At 47.9% G+C, this 15,226-nt stretch overlaps 1 protein-coding gene across 1 annotated transcript in view; it reads left to right on the forward strand.

The window, feature by feature from the left end:
- Positions 1 to 15,226, forward strand: part of SIK1 (salt-inducible kinase 1) — a 70,698-nt gene that overhangs the window by 9,109 nt on the left and 46,363 nt on the right. Inside the window, exons 14-15 of the mRNA XM_010835006.1 lie at positions 3,811 to 3,981; positions 4,118 to 4,268. Coding sequence (XP_010833308.1) covers positions 3,811 to 3,981; positions 4,118 to 4,268 — 322 coding nt within the window. The remainder of the gene's footprint in view (positions 1 to 3,810; positions 3,982 to 4,117; positions 4,269 to 15,226) is intronic.

Raw genomic sequence — 15,226 nt, forward strand, 5'->3', positions numbered from 1 at the left:
CGTGAGCCTGGAGCCCATAGGGCTGCCCCATGGGGACTGTGAGATGGAAGACCTGACCTCAGGCCCGCTGGGCACCTTCGTCCTGGTTCAGTGAGGGCCCCGGCTGGGACAGCTGACTTCTTGAAGCAATAATTTCAGAGTATGTGAAGATGGTTCCCGACGCAAAGCCAATAACTTTCCAGAAGCGAAACAAGCAATATGTTTGGTGTTTTGGATTTTTTAGTTTATTATTATTATCATTATTTTTTTTTTCCTTGCACTGAGCAACTGTAACTCCGAGTAGAGACTGGAAACTTTTTGAAGAAAAATAATAATCCAGGGGCCTGTTGTTGGGACCGGTGGATGGGATGGGGAGGAGGGCAGTGGGTGGAGCCAGCAGTGGTATGGGCAGGGTCACAGGGGGGTGGCCAGTTGGCCCCAGGAAACCATGGTGTGAGCTGTGTGTCTCCACTGTGTGTATGCGCATGTGTGCGTGTGGATTAGTGGTGTTTTTGTTTTTGTTTTTTCACAATTCTCCACTTCCTGAAACACTTACGCTTCACTTGAAAACTGTGAACTTTCCGCTTTATGTATCGGTTTTTGAAAAGCTCTAACCTCCAGTCCAGGAGAAGACGATCTACGAGTTCTTGGAATTCTCTCCCCTGAAATCAGAACCCAGAGGATAGTTTTTCTTATCTTTCGAGAGCATGTTGTATAAACAGCTCGGGAGTTAGTTTTCCAGGATTCTTCGGAGGGGCTGCAGAGAGGAACCTGAGTGAGATGGAGTGAGGTGGGGGCTCCCCTTGGTCACTTGGGCGCCCTCAAAGGGAGTCAGCCAGGGAGGTTTCTTCCTCCTGCACCTCTTATTTCCGCTGCTAATTAAGTTTTTATGCATTTCATTATCAGGGTCCAAAAAGAACAACTGACTGGGGAGGGGAACGTGCAATATGGCGAGTCTGTGATGGGGGTGGCCGGTGTGGGGCTGCTGGTGGTGGGGGGACAGCCCACCCTGTCCGGGCCCCACGCTCGGTGGGCTTTCGTTTTAGGAAAGTGAAATGAGAGGTCAGGTCAGTGTTGTTCAAGCTTTGTTCCTTTTTTAAAGCAAATACTGTACATGTATATACATAGGAGGCAAACATACACTACTTATTTTTTATACTTTTTACTACATTTTTGTGTTCCTGGTTTGAACATCCCTCTCTGGTAACGTGTCGACGCACCTGGTGCCAGGTCCAGGTGGAGGCGGGGCCAGCAGGCAGCAGACAGGTGCGCACTCACCCGGCAGGGAAACTCAGGTGGTAGCCACTGGACTGAGCAGGACAGCCACAGCTCCCACTCCTGCGGCCGATCAGGGCCGTCCGTCGTCCCCCCCACGCCTCCCCCCAACCCAGGTGCCTTCAGGTCACGTCGGCTCTCGCCACCTGCAGCATTAGGCACGGGTGATGCCGGCCCAGGTGGTGCCGACCCGGGCGATGCTGGCTCGGGAAGGGGGCCCCTGTAGAAGCCAAAGATTGCTGAGGCCCAGGAGGCGGCCCAGCCTGCGTGTTCCCGGCTCCCAGCCCTGCTGCTGCTGCTCTGGGGCTGCTTCAGGATCAGGACAAAGGACTCCGTGTGCCCAGCGGCTGCCAAGTCACCCAAGCCTCTAGTGACTCGCACCAGGAGAGTGCCGGAGGCCCTGGGGCTCCAGCTCAGCCCCCTACAGAGGCACCATCAGCCCTCACGAGGCCACCCCCCACCCCCGACCCCTCGACGCATCTGTTCGAATGCCATTGATCAAAGGCCTCAGAACTGTGACAAGCACTTTACTCTCACTGCAGTTTTCTCTCGTCGCTGTCAGGCGTGTCTCGTGTTGTGTCCGGCGTGTGCGACGCGTGTGCTGTAGGATTCTCGGCAGCACTGTCCTGCGAACTGAGCACGGGGGCCTGTCCTAGGCCCCGTGCTGTGTGATGAAGATGTACATAGTTTGGGTTTGTTTTTTTTTTTTACCGTAACTGAATTATTTTATTTCTTATGTTCACGTGAGAAACATATGCCAAATGATTAGTGGATGTATGTTTTTTAATTTAATATTTAAATAAAACATTTGGGGAAAAAACCTTGACTTCTTCCCCCGGTTCTTTGTGGCCTCCCTCCTTCTAAGCCGCTCCCTCCAGGTTCGATGAGTCTCAGATCTTAGAGGACAGGGCGAGGTGCCAGCTCCCATGCCTCGCTGAGCCTCAGACCCAGGTTCTCAGCTGCTAGAGCAGAAGGTGCTTGGTGGTCCGGGCTGGGGGGTGGGCCTACTGGTTCTCAGACCCCTTGAGCCCAGGTGGTAGCGCTGCTAATCAGCTGGAGGTCTTAACTGCCAGGTCTGGTTTCAGCCTGTTCTCTTCTCCCAGGGTACCATTCATACTTCCCTCTTCAGCCTTAATGTTCTCTGGATCCACCTGTAAATCAAGGCTTCGGAAGAATCTCACAGCCAAACTATTTCCCAGTTTTTAAAGTTGGTGTCACCACTTTCTAGCAGTAAGGCAGATATGGCTGCTAGACAAAGGGTACTCTTCACTTTGATGCCTGGCAACTCTATTTTTGGTAAAAAAGAAATTCTTGAACCTTTTCACACCCATTAGGATGATCATTTTGAAAAAAAGAAATACTATTTGCAAGGATGCAGAAATTGGATCCCTTCTGCATTGCTTGTGGGGACGTGCAATAGTGCAGCTGCTGTGGAAAACTACTGCAGTTCTTCAAATAAACAACGCCCATGTCATGCAGCAATCCCACTGCCGGGCATAGACCCAAAAGAACTGGATGTAGGGTCTCAGCTATCTCTACACCCGTGTTCATGGCAGCATATTCACAAGGACCAAAATGTCCAAGCAACTCAGTGTCCATCGGTGGGTGGGTGGATTAACAGAATGTGGTCCATCCACACAATGGAATCTCTGTGTGTGTGTGCGTGCGCACACTTGTGCTTAGTCATGTCTGACTGTGATCCCATGGACCGTAGCCCTCCAGGCTCCTCTGTTCATGAAATTTTCCAGGCAAGAATACTGGAATGGGTTGCCATTTCCTACTCCAAGGGATCTTCCCGACCCAGGGATTGAACCCGCAAGTCTTGTGTCTCCTGCATTGGCAGGTGGATTCTTTACCACTGCGCCACTTGAGAAGACTGGGATTCCCAGGTGGCTCCATGGTAAAGAATCCACCTGCCAAGCAGGAGATGTGGGTTTGATCCCTGGGTCGGGAAGATCCCCTGGAGAAGGAAATAACAACACACTCTAAATATTCTTGCCTGGAACATTTCCGTGGACAGAGAAGATTGGGGGCTACAGTCTGAGGGGTCGCAAAAGAGTTGGACATAACTGAGAGACTAAACAGCAGCAATGGAATATTGTTCAGCCTTAAAAAGGAAGGAGATTCTGCTATCTGCTATGACACAGATGAACCTTGAGCACATGATGCTCAGTGACAGAGCCAGGCGTAAAAGAACAAACACTGTGTAATCTCTTTACCAGAGGTCCCAGGAGGAGTCAGACCCATAGAGAAGGGAAGTAGGACGGCAGCGGCCAGGGGCTGGGCATGGAGAGGGAGTGAGTGTTTCACGGGGACAGTTTCAGTTTGGAGGTGCTGGAAATTCCGGAGATGGATGGTGGGGATTGTTGCACAATAATGTGAATGTACCGAATGCCACTGAAATATACACTTAAGTAGTTAACATTGTAGATTTTATGTGTATTTTACCAAAGTGAGAAGAAGAAAGATTGTTTCAGCGGGAGATCGAGACTCACGGGATGTCAGGACTCTGTCCTGGGCTTACAGATCTGCTCACAAATCCTTTCCTGTCCCCAGAACAGGAGGCCAGTGGCCACGGGACTTGTGAAGCTTGCGGTGTGTGAAGGGGGCTTTGGCCCCACGACCTACGGCTTGCTCTCCCAGCATTTCTGCATGTCGACAATCCCACCTCGGGCGTTTCACAAGGTGTCAGTGCTGTGGAAGTATGCATTCCTGGGGGGGCCCGGGGTGAAGCGAGGCTGAACTAGGCTTTGGTACGTCCTTTAAGCACATGATGGCAAGTCTGGGCTTGGGCAGTGACCATGCTGTGGCTGGCTTCCTCGTGTTCAGTGCAGTGCACCTCACAATGCCATCTTCCGCACAGGGGGATGTGAACACTAACAACCACGAACTCTGTAACATAGCACCGGAGAGCTCCCAGAAACACACTGACCCTGAAGGAAGTACCCTTCAGGGTACCCACAGGGTTGCCACAGCCCGAGGACACATGTCCGCCAAGGAGGAAGGCCAGTGCAGTGAGTGGCCCAGGCCCCGCTCCATCCGCCTGCTTCTGTTGAAAATGCTGATTCCTCCTGCAGCAGTGCCATATCCGTGTGGTTTTACTGCCCAGAGCTCCAGGGGACAGTGCTCCAGAGCCCACCCTGCTTTAGGAGAAAGCATTTTTGGGTGTTCAGAAACATGGTCAGTTTGAGTGAGACTGACTTCTTGGGGAGGGGACAGAGGGAAGGATTTGGAGGGGATAGAGTGATGGAAGTTCTGGACTGGAGCTGAGGGCTCATCTCCCCCAGAGAACCTGACCTAAGAGGAACTGGCTTGCTTGCCCAGTTCAGTTGCTCAGTCACGTCCAACTCTTTGTAACACCATGGACTGCAGCATGCCAGGCTTCCCTGTCCATCACCAGCTGCCGGAGCTTGCTCAAACTCCTGTCCATCGAGTTGGTGATGCCAACCAACCATCTCATCTGTCATCCCCTTCTCTTCTTGCCTTCAGCATCAGGGTCTTTTCCAATGAGTCAGTTCTTTGTATCAGGTGGTCAAATTATTGGAGTTTCAGCTTCAACATCAGTCCTTCCAATGAATATTCAGGACTGATTTCCTTTAGGATGGACTGGTTGGATCTCCTTGCAGTCCAAGGGACTCTCAAGAGTCTCCTCCAACACCACAGTTCAAAAGCATCAATTCTTCAGTGCTCAGCTTTCTTTATGGTCCAACTCTCACATCCATACATGACAACTGGGAAAACCATAGCTTTGACTAGGCGGACCTTTGCTGGCAAAGTAACGTCTCTGCTTTTGAATATGCTGTCTAGGTTGGTCATAGCTTTTGTCCAAGGAGCAAGCGTCTTTTAATTTCATGGCTGCAATCACCATCTGCAGTGATTTTGGAGCCCAGAAAAATAAAGTCTCTCACCGTTTTCACAGTTTCCCCATCTATTTGCCATGAAGTGATGGGACCGGACGCCATGATCTTAGTTTTCTGAATTTGAATTTTAAGCCAGCTTTTGCACTTTCCTCTTTCACTTTCATCATGAGGCTCTTTAGTTCCTCTTCACTTTCTGCCATAAGGGTGGTGTCATCTGCATATCTGAGGTTATTGATATTTCTCCTGGCAGTCTTGATTCCACCTTGGGCTTCATCCAGCCCAGCATTTTGCATGATGTACTCTACATATACGTTAAATAAGCAGGGTGACAATGTATAGCCTTGACGTTCTCCTTTCCCGATACGGAACCAGTCTGTTGTTCCATGTCCAGTTCTAACTGTTTCTTCTTGACCTGCATGCAGATTTCTCAGGAGACACGTAAGATAGTCTGGTATTCCCATCTCTTGAAGAATTTTCCACAGTTTGTTGTGATCCACATGGTAAAATGCTTTGGCGTAGTCAATAAAGCAGAAATAAACGTTTTTCTGGAACTCTCTTGCTTTTTCGATGATCCAGCGGATGTTGGCAATTTGATCTCTGGCTCCTCTGCCTTTTCTAAATCCAGCTTGAATATTCACGGTTCACGTACTGTTCAAGCCTGGCTTGGAGAATTTTGAGCATTGCTTTGCTGGGGTGTGAGATTAGTGCAATTGTGCAGTAGTTTGAACATTCTTTGGCCTTACCTTTCTTTGGGATTTGGATGAAAACTGACCTTTTCCAGTCCTGTGGCCACTGCTGAGTTTTCCAGATTTGCTGGCATATTGAGTGCATCACTTTCACAGCATCATCTTTTAGGATTTGAAATAGCTCAACTGGAATTCCATCACCTCCACTAGTTTTGTTCATAGTGATGCTTCCTAGGGCCCCCTTAACTTCGCATTCCAGGATGTCTGGCTCTAGGTGAGTGATCACACCATTGTGGTTATCTGGGTCATGAAGATTTTTTTTTGTATAATTCTTCTGTTTATTCTTGCTACCTCTTCTTAATAATTTCTGCTTCTGTTAGGCTCATACTGTTTCTGTCTTTTATTGTGACCATCTTTGCATGAAATATTCCCTTGGTATCTCTAATTTTCTTGAGGAGATCTCTAGTCTTTTCCATTCTATTGTTTTCCTCTATTTCTTTGCATTGATCACTGAGGAAGGCTTTCTTATCTCTCCTTGCTATTCTTTGGAACTCTGCATTCAGATGGGTATATCTTTGCTTTTCTCCTTTGCCTTTCACTTTTCTTTTCTCATGTATTTGTAAGTCCTCCTCAGAAAACCATTCTGCCTTTTTGCATTTCTTTTTCTTGGGGATGGTCTTGATCACTGCCTCCTGTACAATGTCATGAACAGCCGTCCAGTTCTTCGGGCACTCTATCAGATCTAATCCCTTGAATCTGTCACTTCCACTGTATAATCATAAGGGATTAGATTTCATGGCATCTGGTCCCATCACTTCATGGGAAATAGATGGGGAAACAGTGGAAACAGTGGCAGACTTTATTTTGGGGGGCTCCAAAATCACTGTAGATGGTGATTGCAGCCATGAAATTAAAAGATGCTTAGTCCTTGGAAGAAAAGCTATGACCAACCTAGATAGCATATTCAAAAGCAGAGACGTTACTTTGCCAACAAAGGTCATGTAGTCAAGGCTATGATTTTTCCAATGGTCATGTATGGATGTGAGAGTTGGACTGTGAAGAAAGCTAAGCACCGAAGAATTGATGCTTTTGAACTGTGGTGTTGGAGAAGACTCTTGAGAGTCCCTTGGACTGCAAGGAGATCCAACTAGTCCATTCTAAAGGAGATCAGCCCTGGGTGTTCTTTGGAAGGACTGATGCTAAAGCTGAAATTCCAGTACTTTGGCAACCTCATGTGAAGAGCTGACTCATTGGAAAAGACTCTGATGCTGGGAGGGATTGGGGGCAGGAGAAGGGGATGACAGAGGATGAGATGGCTGGATGGTATCACTGACTCGATGGACATGAGTTTGAGTGAACTCCGGGAGTTGGTGATGGACAGGGAGGCCTGGTGTGCCGCAATTCATGGGGTTGCAAAGAGTCGGACACGACTGAGCGACTGAACTGAACTGAATGGTCTAGTGGTTTTCCCTACTTTCTTCAATTTAAGTCTGAATTTTGCAAAAAGAAGTTCATAATCTGAGCTGCAGTCAGTTCCCAGTCTTGTTTTTGCTGAATGCATAGAGCTTCTCCATCTTCGGCTGCAAAGAATATAATCAATCTGATTTCAGTGTTGACCATCTGGTAAGGTCCATGTGTAGAGTCTTGTGTTGTTGAAAGAGGGTGGTTGCTATGACTAGTGCGTTCTCTTGGCAAAACTCTGTTACTCTTCGCCCTGCTTCATTCTGTACTCCAAGGCCAAACTTGCCTGTTACTGCAGGTACGTCTTGACTTCCTACTTTTGCATTCCAGTCCCCTATAATGAAAAGGACATCGTTTTGGGGTGTTAGTTTTAGAAGGTCTTGTAGGTCTTCATAGCATCATTCAACTTCAGCTTCTTCAGCATTACTGGTTGGGGCATAGACTTGGATTAATGTGATATTGAATGACTTGCTTGGGGTGGAAGGAAAAATTGTTAGTCCATTAGTTTTCTAATTTTTAAACTCTATTTTGACTATATTGGGTCTTCACTGAGGTGCACAGGCTTTCTCTACTTGCAGTGTATGGGTTTTCCTTGTGGAGTGTGGACTCAGTACTTGCGGTGAACTGGCTTCTCTAGCTGCAGTGCATGGGCTTAGTTGCCCCAAGGCATGTAGAATCTTAGTTCCCTGACCAGGGATCAAACCCATGTCCCCTGCATTAGAAGGTGGATTCTTAACCACTGGACCACCAGGGAAGTCCCCCATTAATTTTCCTTCCAGAGTAGTAGCAGGGAGTCTCAGATGCCCATGGGGAGCACAGCCAGCCTGCAGCATGACGTTTGACTTTGGGAGGGGGTCCTGAAGAGGCTATCTGGGATGGAGATGTCTTTAGGGGACCCACCCTAGGTTTTCCAGGTCTGGCTCTGTGGGCTACCATCCGTGGTGAGAGGAGGCAAAGGGAAACAGATGGGCCTGGAGGACAGTGGAGGGGTAAGGGGGAGGGGAAGAGGGAGGGAAGGGGGAGGAGGAGTGTGGAGGGAGAAAAAGTGAGCTTGTTCATTCCTCCTCCCTTAGGGGAACTCCCAAGTCTCGGCCTGACTCACTCTTTAATTATCATCATTTCATTTATTTGAAGGTGAGTTCTGTAAAAAGTAGACACATCACTCAGGAGGCCCAGGTGACAGAGCTCTGCCCCCACTGTCTTTGAGGAGCTGTGTGCTAGGGTGAAGCCCGCGAGGGGGCTCCAGGCCAGTGCCGCTTCTCCAGCAGTCTCGGGGCGGGGTCGAGGGGGTTTGATTCAGCTGGAGGGCAACGTACCTTCCATCCTTTGGTGGGTGTGTCCACCTCTAGCAGCAAAGGGTACGTAAAGTCTGGGACTCCTGGTGCCCTGGATCGAGATTTGAAGGGGATGTGAGAACCCAGAAAGGAGGTGTCCCGAGAGCCAGTCATCAGTGAGCTTTGACCAGGCAAAGATGGTGTGATGACCACTGAAACCAGTATACATGTTTAATCACCCGGAGAGGCCCCACGTCCTCTCCCGGCTCCAGGCAGCTGCTCCAGCTCTCATCTCTGTGCGCCAGTTTGCATTTCCTAGACTTCCCCACCAGTGGGTCATACAGTGTGGGTTCTCCGTTTGTTGACTTTCAGGAGGCAGAATGGCGTGCAGACCCGTGCAGGCGTCATGAGCATCACTAGTTCAGCCTTTCACAGCCAGGTAGAGCTCCAGGGTGTGGCCAGGCCGGAGGAGAGGGTGTTCATCCATTCCAGTCAATGGATACTTGGGTTGTTCCCAGTTTTGGGCTATTACAAATGATGCTGCTATGAGTGTGTGAGTCTGCGTGGACAGGTTTTGTTTCTCTTGGGTAACAGGTAGAAGCTACACATATGGTATGATAGCTATTAGTTTTATGAGAAGATTTCAGACTATGACCCAAAGTGGGTATACCAGTTTATATTCCTTCCCATAATTTGAGTGTTCTGGTTGCTCTGCATCATCACCAGCACTTGGTAGCCTCAATCTTTATAATTTTGGCCATTCTAATAGATCTGCTATTCTCATTTCATCTTGCATTTTCCTGATGACTATTGAAGTTTAACATCTTTTTATGTGCTTATTGGCCATTTTATTTTTCAAGCTTATTTATGTCTCTGCCAGTTTTTAATTAGGTTGTTTTAATTCTTTCATTAAGTTGCAGGAGTTCTTTACATATTCTGCATATTAAATTGGTCTTATGTCTTATGTGTGTATTGTCTTATGTCTATGTGTGTATCAGTTCAGTTCAGTTCAGTTGCTCAGTCGTGTCCGACTCTTTGCGACCCCATGAATCGCAGCACGCCAGGCCTCCCTATCCATCACCAACTCCCAGAGTTCACTCAGACTCACGTCCATCCAGTCAGTGATGCCATCCAGCCATCTCATCCTCTGTCGTCCCCTTCTCCTCTTGCCCCCAATCCCTCCCAGCATCAGAGTCTTTTCCAATGAGTCAACTCTTCGCATGAGGTGGACAAAGTACCAGAGTTTCAGCTTCAGCGTCAGTCCTTCCAAAGAAATCCCAGGGCTGATCTCCTTCAGAATGGACTGGTTGGATCTCCTTGCAGTCCAAGGGACTCGCAAGAGTCTTCTGCAACACCACAGTTCAAAAGCATCAATTCTTCAGCGCTCAGCCTTCTTCACAGTCCAACTCTCACATCCATACATGACCACAGGAAAAACCATAGCCTTGACTAGACGAACCTTTGTTGGCAAAGTAACGTCTCTGCTTTTGAATATGGTATCTAGGTTGGTCATAACTTTCCTTCCAAGGAGTAAGCGTCTTTTAATTTCATGGCTGCAGTCACCATCTGTAGTGATTTTAGAGCCCCCCAAAATAAAGTCTGACACTGTTTGTACTGTTTCCCCACCTATTTCCCATGAAGTGATGGGACCGGATGCCATGATCTTTGTTTTCTGAATGTTGAGCTTTAAGCCAACTTTTTCACTCTCCACTTTCATCAAGAGGCTTTTTAGTTCCTCTTCACTTTCTGCCATAAGGGTGGTGTCATCTGCATATCTGAGGTTATTGATATTTCTCCCGGCAATCTTGATTCCAGCTTGTGCTTCCTCCAGCCCAGCGTTTCTCATGATGTACTCTGCATGTAAGTTAAATAAGCAGGGTGACAGTATACAGCCTTGACGTACTCCTTTTCCTATTTGGAACCAGTCTGTTGTTCCATGCCCAGTTCTAACTGTTGCTTCCTGACCTGCATACAAATTTCTCAAGAGGCAGGTCAGGTGGAATGTGTGTATAGATGTATGCATATCTATGTACATACACACACACACACACATATGTATCTATACATACACACATATATACACACACATTCACACACATAATATTTCTCCTGTCTATGGCCTACCTTTCATTTGCAGAGTAGAGTTGCAGGTTTTAAGTCCAACTTATCATTTTATCTTTTATGGTCAGTGCTTTTTTATGTCCTAAGAGACCTCTGTCTATGCCAATGTCGAGAGGATCCCCTTGTTCCCTTTCAGAGGCTTTATACTGTCAGCTTTTCTATCCATGTCTACAATCCACTCTGAGATGACTTTTCCCTGTGGTTTCGGATAGCAGTTGAAGTATATTTATTTGCTATGGATGTTCAGTTGCTTCAGCACCATTTATTGAAAAGACTCTCCTTTGCCCCATTGAATTAATTGGCCACGTTTATCACAGATATGAAGACCCACTTCTGGACTCTGTTCCACTGATCTACATCAATGTGTCTATCTGATGTCAATGCCATGTTGCCTTGATTATTGCTACTATCAATTTCTATTTTTGGCTGCTTGGTGTGGCATGCGAGATCCTAGTTCCCTCGGCAGGGATCGAGTCAATGCCCCTTACGGCAGAAGTGTGGTGTCCCGAACACTGGACACCAGGAAAGTCCCTATTGCTAATATTATAGCTTAAGTCTTGATAAAATCAGGCAATGTAAGTCTTCTAATTTTGTTCTTTCTCTAAATTACTACTGCTCTTCTAAATCCTTTGCATTTCCATGTACATTTTAGAATCAGCTTGTCAGTTTCTGTAAGTTGTATCAAATCTTGTTATTTGTGTGACATTGGTATTATTTCCTCCTTAAATGTTGATGGAATTCATTGATGAAGGCATTTGGGGCTGGGGTTGCTTTGTGGGAAAGTTTTAAATTACAAGTTCAATTTCGTTTCTTAAGTTTAGAGATAGTCAGGTTTTCTATTTCATCTTTGAGTGAACTTTGGGAGTTTATGTCTTTTAAGGCATTTGTCCATTTAAAATGAGTTGTTGGCCTTATTTCTCTGAAGTTTGTAGTATCTCTTCAGATCAGATCAGATCAGTCACTCAGTCATGTCCGACTCTTTGCGACCCCATGAATCGCAGCACGCCAGGCCTCCCTATCCATCACCAACTCCCAGAGTTCACTCAGACTCACGTCCATCCAGTCAGTGACTGCCATCCACGCCATCTCATCCTCTGTCGTCCCCTTCTCCTCTTGCCCCCAATCCCTCCCAGCATCAGAGTCTTTTCCAATGAGTCAACTCTTCGCATGAGGTGGACAAAGTACCAGAGTTTCAGCTTCAGCGTCAGTCCTTCCAAAGAAATCCCAGGGCTGATCTCCTTCAGAATGGACTGGTTGGATCTCCTTGCAGTCCAAGGGACTTGCAAGAGTCTTCTGCAACACCACAGTTCAAAAGCATCAATTCTTCAGCGCTCAGCCTTCTTCACAGTCCAACTCTCACATCCATACATGACCACAGGAAAAACCATAGCCTTGACTAGACGAACCTTTGTTGGCAAAGTAACGTCTCTGCTTTTGAATATGTTATCTAGGTTGGTCATAAGTTTCCTTCCAAGGAGTAAGCGTCTTTTAATTTCATGGCTGCAGTCACCATCTGTAGTGATTTTGGAGCCCAGAAAAATAAAGTCTGACACTGTTTCCACTGTTTCCCCATCTATTTCCCATGAAGTGATGGGACCGGATGCCATGATCTTTGTTTTCTGAATGTTGAGCTTTAAGCCAACTTTTTCACTCTCCACTTTCACTTTCATCAAGAGGCTTTTGAGTTTCTCTTCACTTTCTGCCATAAGGGTGGTGTCATCTGCATATCTGAGGTTATTGATATTTCTCCCAGCAATCTTGATTCCAGCTTGTGTTTCTTCCAGCCCAGCGTTTCTCATGATGTACTCTGCATATAAGTTAAATAAACAGGGTGACAATATACAGCCTTGGCATACTCTTCCTATTTGGAACCAGTCTGTTGTTCCATGTCTAGTTCTACCTGTTGCTTCCTGACCTGCATACAAATTTCTCAAGAGGCAGGTCAGGTGGTCTGGTATTCCCATCTCTTTCAGAATTTTCCACAGTTTATTGTGATCCACACAGTCAAAGGCTTTGGCATAGTCAATAAAGCAGAAATAGATGTTTTTCTGGAACTCTCTTGCTTGTAGTATCTCTTAGTATTCATTTATTATCTATAGGCTCTGCAGCCATGCTTTCCATCTCATTAAGTCTTGTTTTGTGGCCCAGCATGTGGTTTATCTTGGTGAATGCTCCACGTGCTGTTGAGAAGGGCTTGAGTCCTGCTCTTGTTAGTGGAGTGTACTATAAACATCAGCCAAGGAGGGTGAATGCTGCTGTTGAATTCTCCTCCATTCTACTGATTTTTCTCTCTTCTTTTCTATTTGCACTAAGAGAGGAGTGTTGAGATGTGGATTCCAGTGTGGCTCTGTCTGTTTCTTTTGTTCTCTTTGGTTTTACAGTAATGTATGTGAAGCTCTCTCTTACTCGAGCCTGCGTTTTCAGGATTGTTGCATCTTGATGAACTGAGTCTTTTATCATTATGAGCTGCCCCTCATTACCTTTTAATCTTCCTTGTTCTGAGGTCTACTTCCATATTGAGATTCCAGCTTTCTTGGGTTTGTGGTTGCATGGTACATCTTTTACCATTTTTACACTATTAGCCCACTTTTAAAGTGGGTTTCCTGTAGACAGCATGGAGTTGCATCCTGGATTTCTATCCAGCTTGACCATCTCTGCCTTTTAATTTGTGTAACATTTACTGTAACTAGTGACACGAGTGTATCTGCCTGCCACACACGCTTCACTCCAGTCTGTCTTCTCTATTCTTTGCTCCTTGTCGTGGCCTCTTTCTACATCTTCTGCAACAGCTGCATTTTAATTATGTCGCCTGTCTCCATGTGGGGAGGGGGTGCAGTGCACAACTCCCTGGTCTATCTCCTGTTAGTTGAACTGTGGACATGTGGCCACACCACCACTTTTATCATGTTTTAAAGAGCAGTGTTCATGGAAGAATACTGCACCACAAGAATTCCTCTTGTGGTGACAAGCAACAATAGCGTCTAAGGTTGGGACAACATGTGCGTTGGGAAACGTGGGCCTTCACTGCTGGAGTTGGAGATAGAGACCAGTGGGTCCACTTTTCCATGAGCTCCAAGCATGATTCTACCTGTAGGACTTGACTGGAGCACATGGGCCTGTAGTGGGCAGAGGCATCGACTCCCCAGCCAAGCAGCTGGGCTATATCCCTCTGGCCCCTTCTTCCTGAGCCCAGTTGCCCAAGGAGCAGGGAGGGCATGCACGGGCAATGTGAGCTGCTGCTGTGTATCACCAGGAAGCTTGTCCCTGACCTTCTCAGGCTGCAACTATCAACTCCTGTGGGAAGGAAAGGCGGGGCCTTAGACTTGGGGCTGGTGGTTCAGTCTGGGGCCAGATGAGCCTGGCTCACACCCTTATCTCTGGATGCACCTACTGTCCATCTCTTTTCATTGAACAATCAGAAGATCCTGAAGAACAAGTTGGAAAAATAGGGGGATGAGGGAGTGCTATCTGAATGGGCAAAGGGGAGCCTCCTGTGCCTGAGTTACCCTTGACAAGGGTGACAAGCCCCACTTGGCATGTAGGGTCCAGCCAGGTTCTTGAGTTAACCCCACCAACAGCCCCCCAGCAGCAAGCTGGTCCTTAGCCTTGGCTTCCCAGCAGGACTCTCTGGGCAATGATCACATTTCCCGCATCAGTGATGGATGGATGGCAGGGATAAGGGCCCAGCTGGAAGGCTCTGGAGCCCCCATGCACCTAGGGCTCCTGGTGACTCTGCCCAGCCCGTCCAGTGCCCAGAGCTGCAGGCAAGCTGTGCAGGGCATTCCAGGCTGGTGAGTTTGAGACATTTAATGAGCGAGTTCCCTCTCCGTATGGGGTATAATTAATTTTCCTGAAATAGGCATGACAGGCCCGACAGTCTTTGCCTGAGTCAGGCAGTGATTATTGCCTCTCACGGGTGCGGCGTGCCGTCGGCCACTGGGAATTCAACATGCCCGCAGCTACCCAGCCCCATGGCGGAGGTGCAGGGGGGTTCAGGGTTGGCCAGAGGTTGGGGATACACTGCCCATCACAGCCACCCTGCCCAGAGCTTGGGGACCAAAAGGTTCATGGTCAAGAAGTATTTTCCTAATGAAATGATCCCTTCTTCCTGCCAAACACCAATGTTTCTGCCTGACACACACACAGTGCGTGAGCAGGGGCATCTGTAGAGAACTCACCGTCTTTCTGGGGTGGGTGAGGGCGGACAGAAAAACAGAGGGGATGGGACCCAGCCACCCCTTCCTACCAACCTCCCACCCTCCTCCTGGGAGCACTGGCCTCTCAGCCTGCATCTCAGAGGGGAGTGAGGTTCCCACCCTGCAGTGCCATGTGCTTTCCTGTGGGAGGGGGTCAGTTGTGCCGCGCTGGGTCCGAAGCTCAGACCCAAGGAGACTCCAGACACTGCTTCCTGCTGGACCAAACAACACCGTCCCCTCCCTGAGTCCCTGCTGAGTGAAGAGAGCTGGCTGCCTGGGAGGCCCGGGTTTTATCCAGGAAATGGCTCTGGGGCCTCCCCCTGTCCTCAGTGGTGACCTCTGGGCAGCCTTAGTCCAAGGACCCTGGGCTTAAG

This window comes from Bison bison, unplaced genomic scaffold (assembly GCF_000754665.1).
Source record: "Bison bison bison isolate TAMUID 2011002044 unplaced genomic scaffold, Bison_UMD1.0 scf7180017864037, whole genome shotgun sequence".
Taxonomy (NCBI): Eukaryota; Metazoa; Chordata; class Mammalia; order Artiodactyla; family Bovidae; genus Bison; species Bison bison.